Source organism: Tasmannia lanceolata, unplaced genomic scaffold (genome assembly GCF_043159265.1).
Source record: "Tasmannia lanceolata isolate RefF3 unplaced genomic scaffold, GAP_Taslan_0.1 ptg000004l, whole genome shotgun sequence".
In the NCBI taxonomy this organism is placed as follows: domain Eukaryota; kingdom Viridiplantae; phylum Streptophyta; class Magnoliopsida; order Canellales; family Winteraceae; genus Tasmannia; species Tasmannia lanceolata.
The window spans coordinates 12,693,519-12,707,552 of NW_027518681.1; the positions used below are offsets into that span (position 1 = coordinate 12,693,519).

Consider the following 14,034-nt stretch of genomic DNA (forward strand, 5'->3'; position numbering starts at 1 on the left):
TATATAATGCCTGACCGTTAAAATCACTAGGGTAGGGTGTCAAAACCCTGCTTAGATAAAAAAATTAAGGGGCAGAATTTTGACACCTTGCCCCTGTGGTCTGCGGGGCATCGAATAAAAACTCCGTGAAATTTACCTTCAATCAAATCACTTTTCACTTTTCCCATAAAAGGGGGGAATATAAGAAGAAAGGTCCATTGCTATTATTTTATAAAACTTAAGGGTAAATTCGTCTTTCTACCATACAATCATCAAAAATCGTACCGCCGCATCATGTCGTCATCTTTGCTAAAAAAACTTACGACTTGGTAGAAGATAAAACGGTACAAGAGGTCTATGTCAACCGGGAAAAACTGTATGAGAAGATCTTATAATGAGACGTGTCTAAGACGCTTGATAGGAGCCATCTACTGAAACCACAAACGTTTCTAACCGTTGGATCATGGTACTAGAAGTGGGAAACCACTTATTTTTCATAAGGGAGATGATATTTTAACTCCCCTGCATTAAATGCACGCTCCCCTTATAATGTGATTTGATGTGAAAAAGCATTAAAGTTGCCCACTTTTCAAATCAAATTATGTTATAAGGGGAGCGTACAGGTAATGCAGGGAGAGTGAAAAAGTCGTCGCCCTTTTCATAAAAGTGCATCTCGAATCGAATTTGATACCTTAACACGAGAAGCTTGACGGGGCCCTACCTTCATAACATTAGTGTGATCCAGGCCCTTCACTTTGTAGGAACTATTAAACGTACTCAAATGTTCCCAACTATCCAATCTATGGGTGAAAATGGACGGTTAAGATATCAACTTATATCATCTAATTGTTAGCTAGCCCTTGTTGAAGTATCCATAACATGCTCACCTGGTATTGGTGGGAGCAGTTTAAGCTTCTCATGTAAAGACGCTGTCATAGTATCACTCCCAAGAGGCAAAAAAAGGAACAAAAACAATATATAAAACTACAAAAAAAAAACGTATCTTTCTTCTTAATTTAAGAACTTAGTTGGTAGGAATATGCTCTGCATTTTCCAATGTCTCTTAATAAAAACTCTTGGCACATTCTTCAGTACTAGCAGTGAAATCAGGACTCATTCACCTCGCTTTTTTTTAATCGACCTCCGCCTATAAAACCCATATAGAGAGAGTGACAGAGCAAGAGAAACAGATGGGCAAAACCAAAAGCATGTCTGTTTCTTCACTTTCTTGCTCTAGAGAGAAGAAACAATGTGTTTATTGGGTGGAGAGGTATTTCAAAGATTGCCTTTGTAATCTGAAAGATGAGATCTCTTTCTCTCTTGGTCTCGTTAGTCTCGTCTGTTGGGGTGTTGCAGAAATCCCTCAAATCATCACAAACTTTCACAATAAATCAGGCCATGGTGTCTCTCTATCTTTTCTACTCACTTGGGTTGCTGGGTTTGTACTATTTCACCCATTAAAACTTGCTTCAAACCACATCTTTCTATAGATAGAATCAATTTCTTTTGCTTTCTTTTCTACTATGAAATTTCAATGGAAAAATATGTTCAGAGATTTGAGATTTTTCATGTTTTATTCGTGCAGAGACATTTTCAACTTGGTGGGTTGCCTTCTTGAACCAGCTACCGTAAGTCGTTTTTTTTTTCTCTCCTTGGTGCTGAATGCTCATGTTAACAGAACAAAATAGAGAAAATCTAACGTTAGCAGTGAGTTTTCTTCCTTGTCTGTATTTTACTGAAACTCATTTGTTTGGTGAATGCAGTTGCCGACCCAGTTCTACACAGCTTTGGTATTATCACAAACTCTTCTTTTCATTCAATATTTTATTTGAGTAAAAAAAAACACGTGTAACCGGTACGTGCTATGCGTCGAACATTCTTCATGGGACATTTAATAGCTATTCAGCAATTTTTGTTTATAAGATATTTAATAGTTAAAGGAAACTCTTCATTTATAAGGTTTTATATAACCTCAGGCCACCCATGCTTTTATAAAGTTTTAAGAGGAATGCTAGCATCAAGCGGCAAAATTGCCGCTTGAATGCACTAAGATTTCTATTGGTTAGTAAAATGCCCGATTGGCAAATATGAGTCGACTTTTAGTGCTCTTTTTTAGGCTGCTTTCATTGTGACTAAATTGCCCTTCTTCTATTCCACTTTCCTACTTTCATGCCTTTACCTTTCAAAACAACTTTCACTTACCAAATCTTCATCCCCAACAAAAAGCTATGGATAACTGTGACATTGGATAAGAAGAAGAAGGGGAAGGAGAAGAATAGAAGCGGATGGAGAAGAAGCAACCCAAGTACTTCCCTGTGACGCTAGATTGCCTTCTCACGATCCGTGAACCTCTTTGTGACCGGACTCTGGATCACCTCTCTCTCTCTCTCTCTCTCCAACATCATAAACTAAAAGGCCAAGAAGAAAAACCAAGTTCAATCCTGAATGTTTCCTTGTTGTTTGATTCCATAAGTCTTTCGACTAGCAGACATTATCAAGAATTCCAAATAATAGAAAAAGAATAGAAGAGACAGATAGAACTCTAGCAAGAAATCAGAGATGAGTTTTCTTTTCCCATTGTTGAGTTGTAGAATGTTCCAGCAATTGCAAAAGTCCAATTCCAGAAGATAGTAAATAATAAGGAAATAAGGCACCACTCGTAAAACCGGTCGGTTATGGCTCATTTCCATGTCTCATGTCAACATTCTCTCTTCTACCCATCTAAAGTTTCTGTTAGTATTCTTACATGACTTCTCTACTAGATTCCAAGAGTGTCTAGTAGCATTTACGATCTTCAATTTCAATCTTCTTGCAGCTTTTGAGGCTCACTTCTAAGTTTTGCTGTTGAATGCTCACTTTAGTTTTAGTGTTTTACAGTTGAGTAAGAAAGCCTATATATTCATTTTTCTGATCTCTTTGTGATTGATGGACCAATATAGCTTGTAGTGTGATTAAAATCTTTAATTATTGACAAAATCACATCTTGGTTAATGCCCATCTCAGTTCCACAACTAAATTCAACCTGCCTTTAAAACATCTTCTCTTTCTTAGTTCTTCTTGCTTAATACCAATGGCTTTTGTTCCTGCGTCCTTTTCCCGACTCAACTCTTTCCCTTTTGCAGACGTTAGCGAGGACAATATCTTAATGCGTGACCGTTGTGGAGTTGGGGTTCATCAACTCGTCATCCATGGCGCAAGGAAAATCCCACGACGAGAGAGAGAGAGAGAGAGAGAGGAGAGTCCAAATGTCATAATAAGAACCCGTCCATTGGCAAGGGAGCCCATAAAAGTAAGGAAAGAAAGTGAAAGAAGCCCAACTTAGCAGGGAAAGCCGAATGAAAGAAGGGTAATTTAGTCCCAATGAAAGCAGCCTAAAATAGCAGAAAAAGTCTACTCATCTTTGCCAGGCGGCCGTTTTATTAACCAATAGGAATCCTTGTGCATTCAGGTGGCAATTTTGCCACTTGAATAGGAATCCCTGTGCATTCCTCAAGTTTTAATAGAAAAACATTTGGCATTTGCACCTTGTTCGGGGCCACCTGGCCCACCCATATTTTTATAAGGTTATAATAGAAAAACATTTGGCATTTGCACCTTGTATTGTATACAATTTCTAGTGTATCTCTAAATATGTATGCGTATTGTCAATGTATTTTTTGCAGTTGTACACGATCACTACAATAGTGTTAGTCTTGCAGACCGTATACTACGATTACATCTGTAGATGGTGCAAGATCAGGGCTATTGATGCTAAGCCATTGGTATGCTTCTTTGTTTGTGCGTGTGTCACGTGTCTATATATGCATGTATGTATATAGGCTACTGATGCTGATGCTGGCACTATCATGTTTTGATATTTTCACAAACCGAGCTTTTTTTTCCTTTTTAATTTGCTCCTTAGAACTTTTGGGGGACTGCAATAACCTTGGACAACTGTTTTAATAATAAAAGACAAGCTAAGTTTGTACAATTATCAAAACATGGTAGTGCCAACATCAATAGCTTATATGTGTGTGTGTTTTGTTCATGTCACATTCTGTAAAGATTTAAAGGAAAGATAAATGTGGTTTATGTTATATAGGTTGAAGAGAACACGAAGTTTCTCAAACCCAAGCCACATAATGCAAACATGCTGACTCGAGCATCTCCGGTTAAAGTATCTAATTCTAGCAACAAATATTATACGTGAGTAAATGTGTACTTATTTCATATTATTTCTTCATTAACTAATAGCATTCTTCTTCTTCTACTTGTTCTTGTTGTTATTATTATTGTTAGGGAAATGATGTCTCTATCACTATTTTGGCACCTGCACCCATCTCCTTTAGGGGGGGGGGGGGGGGGGGGGGGGGGGCGTGTTTGGATTGCAAGAATTTTCTTGAAAAGTTTGGAGAAGAAAAAGTTTTCTAATATTTCATGCTTTTCCAATGTTTGATTACTCATTAAAAAAGTATACATTTCAAGTTTTATTTAGGGAAGTGATATATCCGCCCCTTTTGATCACCAGGAACACCCCCTGTCAGTGTTTGTGGCAATCAGGGACATTGAATTCTTCAGACATAAGTACAACAGCCCCTCTTTAGTCATTGATATACTTACTGGGGGTGTTCCTGTTGATCAAAAGGGGTGGATATATCATTTCCCTTTACTTATCAAGATCTTTAATTTATAATGATATCCCAAAAATTTATCATTTTTATATAAATTGAAGAAAAAAAAAATCCAAGGAAAAACACTTTCTTCAAGAAATGGTTTTCCTGCAATCCAATCCAAATAGGGCCTAAAGGAAATGAAACCCTCACTCTCTTATGTTTGATATTTGGTCTCTGCACCCCTATTTTTTTTTTTTGGGTGATAGCAGCTAATCGTGTAAAAAAAAAAATGTAAAATCAGGAAGTGCAGCACATGCACTTGTTATAAGTTGTACATGACATTGAAATTTTTTACGTAATAGACAAACTAGCATTACAACTTAGTAATATAGTGGTTATTAGGAGGCCATGTGACAGCCCTTAAAATTCGGCGTTGTACCCTTTTCAGTTTGTTTTACATGTAGATCGAATGTAAAAGCAAATAAGACATTTCAAAAAAAGAAGAAGAAGAAGCAAATAAGACAAACTAACAAAGTGCAAAATAAAGAAATTTATGGGTGTCATTACCAATTTTCTTCTTCTTCTTCTTCTTATTCTAATGATGATGAAGGAAATTCATGTTTTATAGGTCAGCAAGATCATTGGCTAGCAGTGCAACTCCTCCCTTTGGATCCTATCTTGGGATGCCTAAGAGCGGCCCTTCAGCTTTTACTTTACAACAAGACTCCTCTTCTGAAGATGAGAGCTTCTCAACTTACACCAAGCCTTCAAGCCAACCCATCAGAATTCCACGTCAGGTAATTAAGCATAGACATGGTTATACAGAGAATTAATGTTTCAGTAGGGAACGACCTTACTGTAAATACACAACGAGGTTCTCCCACTACGACAACTGGGTTGAATCTGAACCATCCATTTGGAAGGTCTTTGGACTAATCAGATCGTTCGATGATTGTGGTTCTGAGCTAAGGCCCACAAGATCAAAGACCCAATTAGCGTACATATCTGCAAAGTAGCCTTCTAGTGTAGGGCAGACAAAATTTGCTATTCTAACAAAGACGTAATGTCATTATTCAAATTTTGAGGCATGGGCCAATTAGTGACTAGTGCCACTGTCACCCATAAATTTAGACACTTCCACCCATGTTAGTGTTGGGTATATAATATAACTCTAATTATGTTCTAATATAAGCCCACATGGATAATGGACCGGTGTAGTGGGCCTACATGGGCTAGAGTCCATTAACCAGTCAATAACCCTAGTGTATATCTACATATAGGGGCTGGAGGCAACAAACTAGGTATTCCAAACCAAGGTTGCCAAGGCGGGAATCGAAAGTGGGATTTGATTCGGGATTCGAAAGCGGGAATCGAAGGCTCCTGGGATGGTTGGAAGCGGGAATCATGGGTTTGCAAGAGAGTCGACGGGGATTCATCGGGGATTCACCGGGGATTCGTCGGGGAATCGTCGGGGATTCGCCGGGGAATCGCTGAGAGTCGCCGGGGAATCGCTGAGAGTCGCTGGGGAGTTGGGATCGCTGGGGATTCGCCTGAGAATCGGGGTTCCTATAAAGTGAGAATCGGGGTTTTCATAAATTGGGAATCAGGGTTCCCCAGAATCGGGGATTCGAATCGAATCACGGTTCGGATTCGCGATTCGGGAATTCGTGAATCCCCAACTCCAGGTACGAATCCTGCTTCTCTGTTCCAAACTAGATACCTAGGTTGTAATGCTTCAAGCAATCCTTGCTGGACCTAACAGTTAGTTTGCCTTTTATGTTTTGTTGGGAAACCCAGCTGGGTCGGGTTGGTATAGGCTTGTGAGTGGGTCACTCTCACTCACCCGTGGTGACTATATTGGTTGATCAAGTGGCTAACCTTAATAAGTCATATGTAGTTGAAAATTTGCCTGGTTGATTCAAGCCTCTCCTGAGTCAACTGGTCAACTTGGTAACATCTCGTGGGGTTAGGGTTGAGCCAACTCAGGCCAGTCCCTAGTCAACTAGGTGGTTTTACTAGGCTTATATGTAAACTTAAAAAAGTCTAAAAGGATGACGGTTGTTAGGTTACTTCTAATTTGATCCACATGTGCCACTTAGATGTGATCAGAGCCGTTGATCTGATTATTGATCATAAGTCCAGCTCATTGTTGTTGACCCTAACTTGACGAGGTAATCCTAGACCATTTATCCATCAAGCCTTATTTAAGGTTCTACTAAGAAAAGCTAAACCTTTGATTTTTGTTGTCATTTAATTACCTTAATCACTGGAACTGATCGTGACAATGATCTCCTTTGGTTTCGCATTTTTGCCTTTGGCTTTTAGTTTAGGATTAAACTAAGCATAAACATAATTATAATACATATCAGGTGGGCTATGGAACCTTTGTCGTTAGTTCCGTCAACTTGCCCTTTCGAACCAAGGCTTTGATGGAAGGATACATTGGATTATCGGGGCGAAGATTATTGCAGGTATAATTAGTCTAAATCTCATATCATGGTGTTTTGATTAGTGTCATTTAATTTATGAGGTGTGTTTGTAATAGGATTATGGAACACAGAGCAATGTCTACGGGCTTTGCTTAGGATGGTTAATGGCAGCTATATATATGGGAGGCAGAATCCCTCAAATATGCCTAAATGTAAGTATTTTATTAAGAGAAGATTAAGAGTTCTTTAAGAAGGTAATTAGTGATTTGTATCATTTAGTATGTTGGTATGTGTCAGAGTGTGTGTGTGTGTGTGTGTGTGTGTGTGATATTTAGTTTGTAACTAATTTAATTATTTATTATGTGTTGATCAGATTAAACGAGGCAGTGTCGAGGTAATATATCTTTCTTCCTTTGATTTCTCAATATGCAAAGCTGATTTTTTATTGGAGGGCTGATTAGAACAGCCCTTGTTTTTAATAAGAATAGTTATTTTTGTGGTTTTTGCTATACTTTTGATGGGGCCCATACTTGCCAATTTATGCTTTTGATGATGCTTTTCACATAAGACAAAGAGGGAGGGTGCCCTTATAAAATAAGTGGGAACCCAATGGGCTCCGTTTTGATTGTTAAAGGCATTTTCCTGGAATTGTGTAGGGTTTGAATCCTCTCATGTTCATCTTTGCACTCATTGCCAATGCAACTTACGTGGGAAGGTTTGAAATCTCTCTCTCTCTCTCTCTCTCTCTCTCTCTCTCTCTCTCTCTGAACAAGTTCATGTTAATGTCAGCATACTTGTGAGGAGCACGGAATGGGGAAGGATAAAAGATAACATGCCATGGCTATTGGATGCTGTAGTTTGCGTGGCCCTCGACTTATTTGTATCCTTTGTTATCATGTGTACAAACAGCCTTCTTGTTCAATACCTACTAGAATTTGTTATCTTAACAGATCTCTTCACAGATCATCATACAGTTCATCTACTATACATTCTTGCAGAGGTCGAAAAGTAGCCATGGAGAGGATTGTGGAGACTATGTCGAAGCGAAGCGATCCCTCAAACATTCAGTTATTGAAAATTTAAATGACTAAACCATATGTTAGAATCTCTAAGGATCTGATGGGTGTATTGCTGCTAAAACGTGCATGTTGGGCTATCTGTGATTTGTGTTTTAGGAAAATATGTATGGATGGATGTATGTATGTGTATTAGCATCAGATTGGGTCAACAAGTATTGTTAAAATTAGCGCGAGCAATAAAATGGGAGTAATTGTAGGAGTTCATTTGTTAAGGAGTAGAGATTTTACTGATCTTAGATGATTATAATCAACCTTGAATAGTGCAGAACGACTTAATAGGACTCCACAGCAGATTCGCATACTCTGGTGTGCTTAGTTGAATCTTCAAGGCCCAAGAATATATTGGAAGTCTGCGATATTTTTATGAATTTTCATAGGGTTCACAATTGAGGTATTTAATTAAGTGCCTCCATATCATTTAGTTTATGCCTATGAAGTTATTTTATATTTTAAATTTGTAGAGGTTTACAGAGATGGGAGTGCAGAATATTCCCATTGCGGATGGGAAGAAACAATTTGATCTTGTCGAAAAGGGTGATGTAGTGGTTTTGCCTCCTTTTGGAGCTGCTGTAGATGAGATGTTGAGGTTGCAGGGAAATATATTATTGTGGAGAACATGGCAGAGGTTTTTTTTTTTTTTTCATTTTCCCACTTTGTTGCTTGTGTTCTTCCTTCCGATGATTCAAATAATCAAATGTAGTTATACATGTTTAGTCACTATTGTTGGAATTGTTTAACTGAAACCAGGGAATGTACGTATGTGACTATATCCTTGGAGGCAAGCTCGATGGATCTAGTTCAACAAAAGTGGAGTTTATGACGGTACAGATTTTCTGTCTCTGTCACTGATAATGTAAAAAAATTATTCTTGGAATTATTCAGTGAAATAATAGTCTGTATGTCTGCAGAAATTCAAGAATGCAGTTTTCCCAGGGTTTGAACCAGACATTGATTTACTAAAAGTAGGGATTGCGAACCAAACTACAATGCTCAAAGGTGAAACCGAAGAAATTGGTGAGTCACAATTATACTATTATGGTGTATCTGCCAATCCCTTCTTATCTTTCGGGAAAAAAACAAATCTGTCATTCCCTTGTTATTTTGTGGGTACAATGGAGCTTGTGATATTTAGGTTTTTACTTGATCGACTTCCCAGGGAAATTGGACAAGAGGACCATGATGCAGAAGCATGGAGTAGAAAATATCAACGAGCACTTATTGAGCTTCAATACGATTTGCGACGCCACTCAGGTACTGTTCTCTTGACAGATTTTCTCAAGGCATCGGGTCACTCTTACAAATTCATGACAGTTAGAAAAGTTGGTATAGAAGGAAGTTGTGGTCAGTGTCAATGATTCTTCAATCTTTTGGAAACCTGTGCTAGTTTTTGACCAGCATACTGTAACTGTAATTGTCAGTATAGCACAACTATTCACTGTTTTTTTCTTTTTGAATGGCACATAACTATTCATTGTTGACACCGAGTTTATAGCTGTCCCATGTGGTTGTCCACAGAATTATAAAAAAACACACACACACACAAAGAAGCTCTGGAGAATAGAGATGGTGATCCAACAGGTCATGAAGAGGGGCCCATGGGTACCACCCACTTGATTTTGAAGAAATGTGAAGAAAAGTTCAGGTGGATTGCAGTTTTAAGAAGGACATGCAATTCTACCACTTGTTTGACTTCAGACAAAGTGTCCAATATGACTTGTTGCTAGTCGAATAGGAGCCTATTCCACCTGGGCCACATTAGAATAGTTTCTTTTATTATTCATTGTTTTTTATTATTTAAGTCAGAAGTTTTTGCAGGATAAGTCATACAGTCCAGTTGCAGTGTTTGTTAGTTGTTTTAAATCAAATAGTACTGTTGTTTAGGGGAACCGTATGTTGCTTGTCGATTGGTTCAAGCAATCGGACATTGGGTTTGATTAGAAGTCTAGGTGAAGAGGTCATGGAAGAGCCTAGTTATATAAAACCTTATGGCCATCAAAAGCATGATTGAATGAATGAAGAAAAGGGCTTCTCTGCAAACACCAAACCATCGGGACTGTGAAGCCTCCATCCTCGAGGTGTGACACCTTGAACCTAGGTGTGATGCCTAGGGTTTTGCTTGCATGGCTCTAACCTACCTATTTTTCTTATTTATCTGGTTACAGATATTTAGATCCGCTACTCTCTAGTTAATTCTTATGTTTTCCTGTTATAAATCATACTGTCTTCTCTTTTCATATTCTACCATTCAGTCTCTATTTCTTCAACCTTTCATTTAGAACTGTTCGACATTCATTTCCAATCCCATGACCAGTTTTATAAACCTGAAACTTTCATCCTTGTTAAAATTTCCACGCCAGCCATTCATCCAGATTTTGATCTTTTGTTGTTGAACCTGAACTATTACACCTTATCCTGTCACATTCATGATCCTGTTAGTAATTTTGTTACAAAACTGTCAGTCCAAGTTTGTTTATTTCTTTTAAAACTTGTAAAGTCTGAACACAGTTGTTTATTTATTCTGTTGTACTCAACAATTTTTATCCTAATCCAGTTATAAGGAGATCTGAACTTTCATTCCTAGTTTCCTTCCCTTCCTGTCCGACATCTTTATGAGTATACTTGAATTCAATTTCCAGTCCCAGAAAATATACCCAATCTACTTGATATAGAGCTTGCAACATGTAAAGAAGGATTACCACATTTCTAAAATGGAAAAAATAGTCCTTTTCATTACACTGATGACTTGCATGGAATTGTAACAAATTGGCGACAGTAAGAAACTTTGATGCGTACAACTACAAGGAACCAATCAAGGTGCTAGCAGGTAAGTTACAGAAGTTAACCTTTGATTCATTGTGGCAAATATCAATGATATTTTTTAAAGCTTGTTTCTTGGGACTTTGGATAAAAATGAACATCCAAAATATTCAGAGATTTTTATGATCTTGTGTGGGATTGAGCCCCTAGCGCAATGGTAAAGGCTTTGGCCTTCCACCCTGAGGTCACGGGTTCGATCCCAGCTTACCTATCAAAAAAAATTTTATGCTTTTGTGTCCTCCTTAAGGAAATGAACTTTTTCTATAGTACAGTTTTGGCAATAGCTAGCGAGGAGAGTTTGAAGCCCTGTCTCAACCTTTTATGTCTCAAATTTCAACCAGAGAAAAAGAGTTCATAGGAAATCCTAGCTGCATCCCAAACATCATAGCTTACATGAATGCTAAAAATTCATTTGCAGGCTGATGAATCATCTCTCTATAACCAAAACCCATGAGTTGGTATACTCCAGTTTAGATGTCTTATAAACTTCTATGATCTTTCTTATTTTAAATTGTTAGTTGTCCAATTCTGAAAATGTCACATGGGGACCACCACTTTCCTGCAGTATACGGACCGATCCCTTGTGTTGAGAGTGTTCATTTTTTGGAGACCATCTCTTTTGAGGCATGGTTGTTTGTCTCCACCAAGTGTTCATTCATAGACCTTAGACCTGTGTTCCTCACCTTTATAATATGTTCATTGTATTTCTTTATTCTGCTTATTACTCCTGTGTGTTTTTTTTACAAAACACAAAATGATTTTATCTTGTACCGCATGCTTCCCAAGCTTTCCCAACTGCAAAGCTTTTGTGCTGCTAACTTCGATTGAATAGAGAGTATCAATTCTACAAGTGTACCCCTTAAACAATTGTTAGGTCTTTGCACATATAAGCATGCTAATTGGATTGACCTTTCCTGTAAATTGAATTTGAAACTTATCTCAGGAGCGACAAGATGCAATGTATGAGCTGGTGAAGGACAAAGTTGATCTCATTTTAGTAATTGGTGGATGGAATTCAAGTAATACGTCACATCTACAAGAGATTGCAGAGGAGAAAGGAATTCCGTCCTATTGGATTGACAGTGAGCAGAGGATAGGACCTGGGAACAGATTAAGTTATAAGTTGAATGTAAGCTTCAAGAGGAAATCATTGGAAACTTGTTAGCCATTTGATTAACTTAGAATGATAGTAATCAAGCTGTTTTTTGTTTATTGTGTCAGCATGGAGAACTGGTTGAGAAAGAAAACTGGCTACCAGAGGGTCCAATCACCATATGTGTAACCTCAGGTGCTTCTACTCCAGATAAGGTAATTTTCTTAAATATGAAAATCTCTGCAGTTAAATTCTTTCAATCTTTGACTTTTGAGGCTTCCCTGTCCCTAAATGTTGTTTGGCTTGTTGGATATAAGTTCTGTTCACGACTCCATAGTATATGAGTGAAAGCTTGAATACTTGGATCGCCATAGTATATGAGGAAATCCGAGATTCTACAATTTTTCTTGAAAACTTGGCAGCTAGAAATTGGTATAGAAGGAAGACGTGATCAATGACACTGATTCTTTAAGAATCAATGACATTTGAATCATTGATTGACACCTACAGATGTTGATGTTGCATGACTATTCATTGGTTGACACCTACTTTATATGGAAAATAATCTGCTTGAATGTCCTTTTCCTAATCATGGAAAATCTAGCTTGCCCTACTTGCCATGCAGCTTATAAAGTTACTATATAATGGATAATTGAGCAACACCATAAAGTTGGCGGAAGCAGGACATGCCCCTCATATTTATACTGAATTTACCAATCATCTACTAAATAGAAAAATAAAACACAAAGCTACTAATCATAGGTTCTTCAACTGAAAAATCCCACGATGAACTTCAGTTGAGGATGTCCGATTTCCATATTAGTAACTGAAAAATCCTGTGTCAGGAGAACATACCTTTGGTAAATTATATCCTATTTCCAGTAGCTGATCATTGGTTCTATCTAAATTTGTACCTTTTCTTGACTTTTTATAGATTCTAATTCTTATGTGATTGACTGGAACAGGTTGTTGAGGATGTCCTTATCAAGGTGTTTGACGTGAAACGTGAAGAAGCTCTGCAGGTAGCTTAACTTGGGGAGTCGCAGAAACTTCAAGGCATGAGTAGCATTCAAATATTGCCGGTTGGTTATGTGCCTCGTTATTTATAATACTCATAAAGTAGGGGCTGTGGAGAACATTGTATTAGCTATGTAATTGTTCTATTTCACATGTAAAAGATCAACAGAAACCCCCAGGAAGAATGACTCAAGATGGGTATGGATCGAAATGGAATTTTATTAGCTATGTTGCCAGTTCTAAAACTCTAAATGAGCATTGCTCGCAGGAAAAAATTCTATGGAGCGTATATTCTCCTCTTGAATCATTTGTATTGGTTTTTACTGTGATTTCTCAGAAAACAAAAACAAAAAATTGCTTGTACTGGACTTAAAACAGGGAAGATAACATGACAAAACAAAAGACTTATGGCAAAGGAGAGAAATCCTGTCAATCTAATGCCATATTTTTTTAAGAGGAAGAGAGATGGGCCCCTGCAGGAGCCCAATATACATAACAATGTTTTTTTTTTCCCATCTTGGATACAGTTCATTCAAAGTACTCAAAGTGAGAATTATAGTATGCAACTCCATTGCTTTTTGGATGCAACTTATTGTGTGTAATCTGCAATCTTAAAAACATCTTATACTGCAGTTTACAAGTAGCAGCCAAAATGCAACTGATGTTTCTAGCCAGACACTGGGTAGTCATAAATACACTAGAGGGGGCTGTCCCATTTAAAAAGGGGGCGAATATATCACTTTCTTGACTATTTAGAAAAGTGAACAATGGAGCAAAAATTGTTATTATTAAAGAAGTGTGATTATCATTTCAAATATCACTTAAGAAGATTAGCCTCGTGATGTTGATTTTTCCTCCAAATGAAAATACAGTGCACCTGATTTCTGTAAAAACATAGAAAATAGATGATCTTAAATAAACCTCTGATGCGGGGAGATGAGGCATGGACTAAGTAGTTTTCTTTAAATTGAATTTACGCCTCTGCCGAAGAACCTCCGAACGCAATCACCCTCAGGATACAATAGCTC

General features: G+C 37.7%; 1 protein-coding gene and 1 pseudogene across 3 annotated transcripts; both read left to right on the plus strand.

Moving 5' to 3' along the window:
* The first annotated feature begins 1,074 nt into the window (after positions 1 to 1,074).
* On the plus strand, positions 1,075 to 8,278 carry LOC143875543 (PQ-loop repeat family protein / transmembrane family protein). Of its 2 annotated transcripts, XM_077377116.1 has the most exons (13): positions 1,374 to 1,417; positions 1,565 to 1,607; positions 1,743 to 1,769; positions 3,102 to 3,268; positions 3,642 to 3,740; positions 4,061 to 4,164; positions 5,200 to 5,368; positions 6,941 to 7,042; positions 7,117 to 7,212; positions 7,374 to 7,394; positions 7,657 to 7,715; positions 7,790 to 7,880; positions 7,963 to 8,278. In XM_077377116.1, exons 4-13 carry the CDS (start codon positions 3,125 to 3,127, stop codon positions 8,089 to 8,091), a joined length of 1,014 nt encoding a protein of 337 aa, XP_077233231.1. In that variant the 5' UTR covers positions 1,374 to 1,417; positions 1,565 to 1,607; positions 1,743 to 1,769; positions 3,102 to 3,124; the 3' UTR covers positions 8,092 to 8,278. The 2 variants fall into 2 exon arrangements, with proteins under 2 accessions (XP_077233230.1, XP_077233231.1); XM_077377115.1 differs by lacking the exon at positions 3,102 to 3,268 and having other exon boundaries at positions 1,075 to 1,417.
* A 141-nt stretch (positions 8,279 to 8,419) lies between these two features.
* Positions 8,420 to 13,313, plus strand: LOC143875544 (4-hydroxy-3-methylbut-2-enyl diphosphate reductase, chloroplastic-like; annotated as a pseudogene). The gene is made up of 7 exons (XR_013250138.1): positions 8,420 to 8,704; positions 8,827 to 8,901; positions 8,988 to 9,093; positions 9,236 to 9,330; positions 11,840 to 12,025; positions 12,118 to 12,204; positions 12,955 to 13,313. The product of XR_013250138.1 is annotated as a 4-hydroxy-3-methylbut-2-enyl diphosphate reductase, chloroplastic-like (transcript).
* The last annotated feature ends 721 nt before the right edge of the window (positions 13,314 to 14,034 follow it).

Excerpts from the sequence above, each read along its gene's own strand:
- LOC143875543 (XM_077377115.1), top strand. The coding sequence starts at position 1,170 with ATGGGCAAAACCAAAAGCATGTCTGTTTCTTCACTTTCTTGCTCTAGA. Across the intron at positions 1,770-3,641 it reads CCCAGTTCTACACAGCTTTG|TTGTACACGATCACTACAAT; the intron begins GTATTATCACAA and ends TATTTTTTGCAG. Across the intron at positions 4,165-5,199 it reads TCTAGCAACAAATATTATAC|GTCAGCAAGATCATTGGCTA; the intron begins GTGAGTAAATGT and ends CATGTTTTATAG.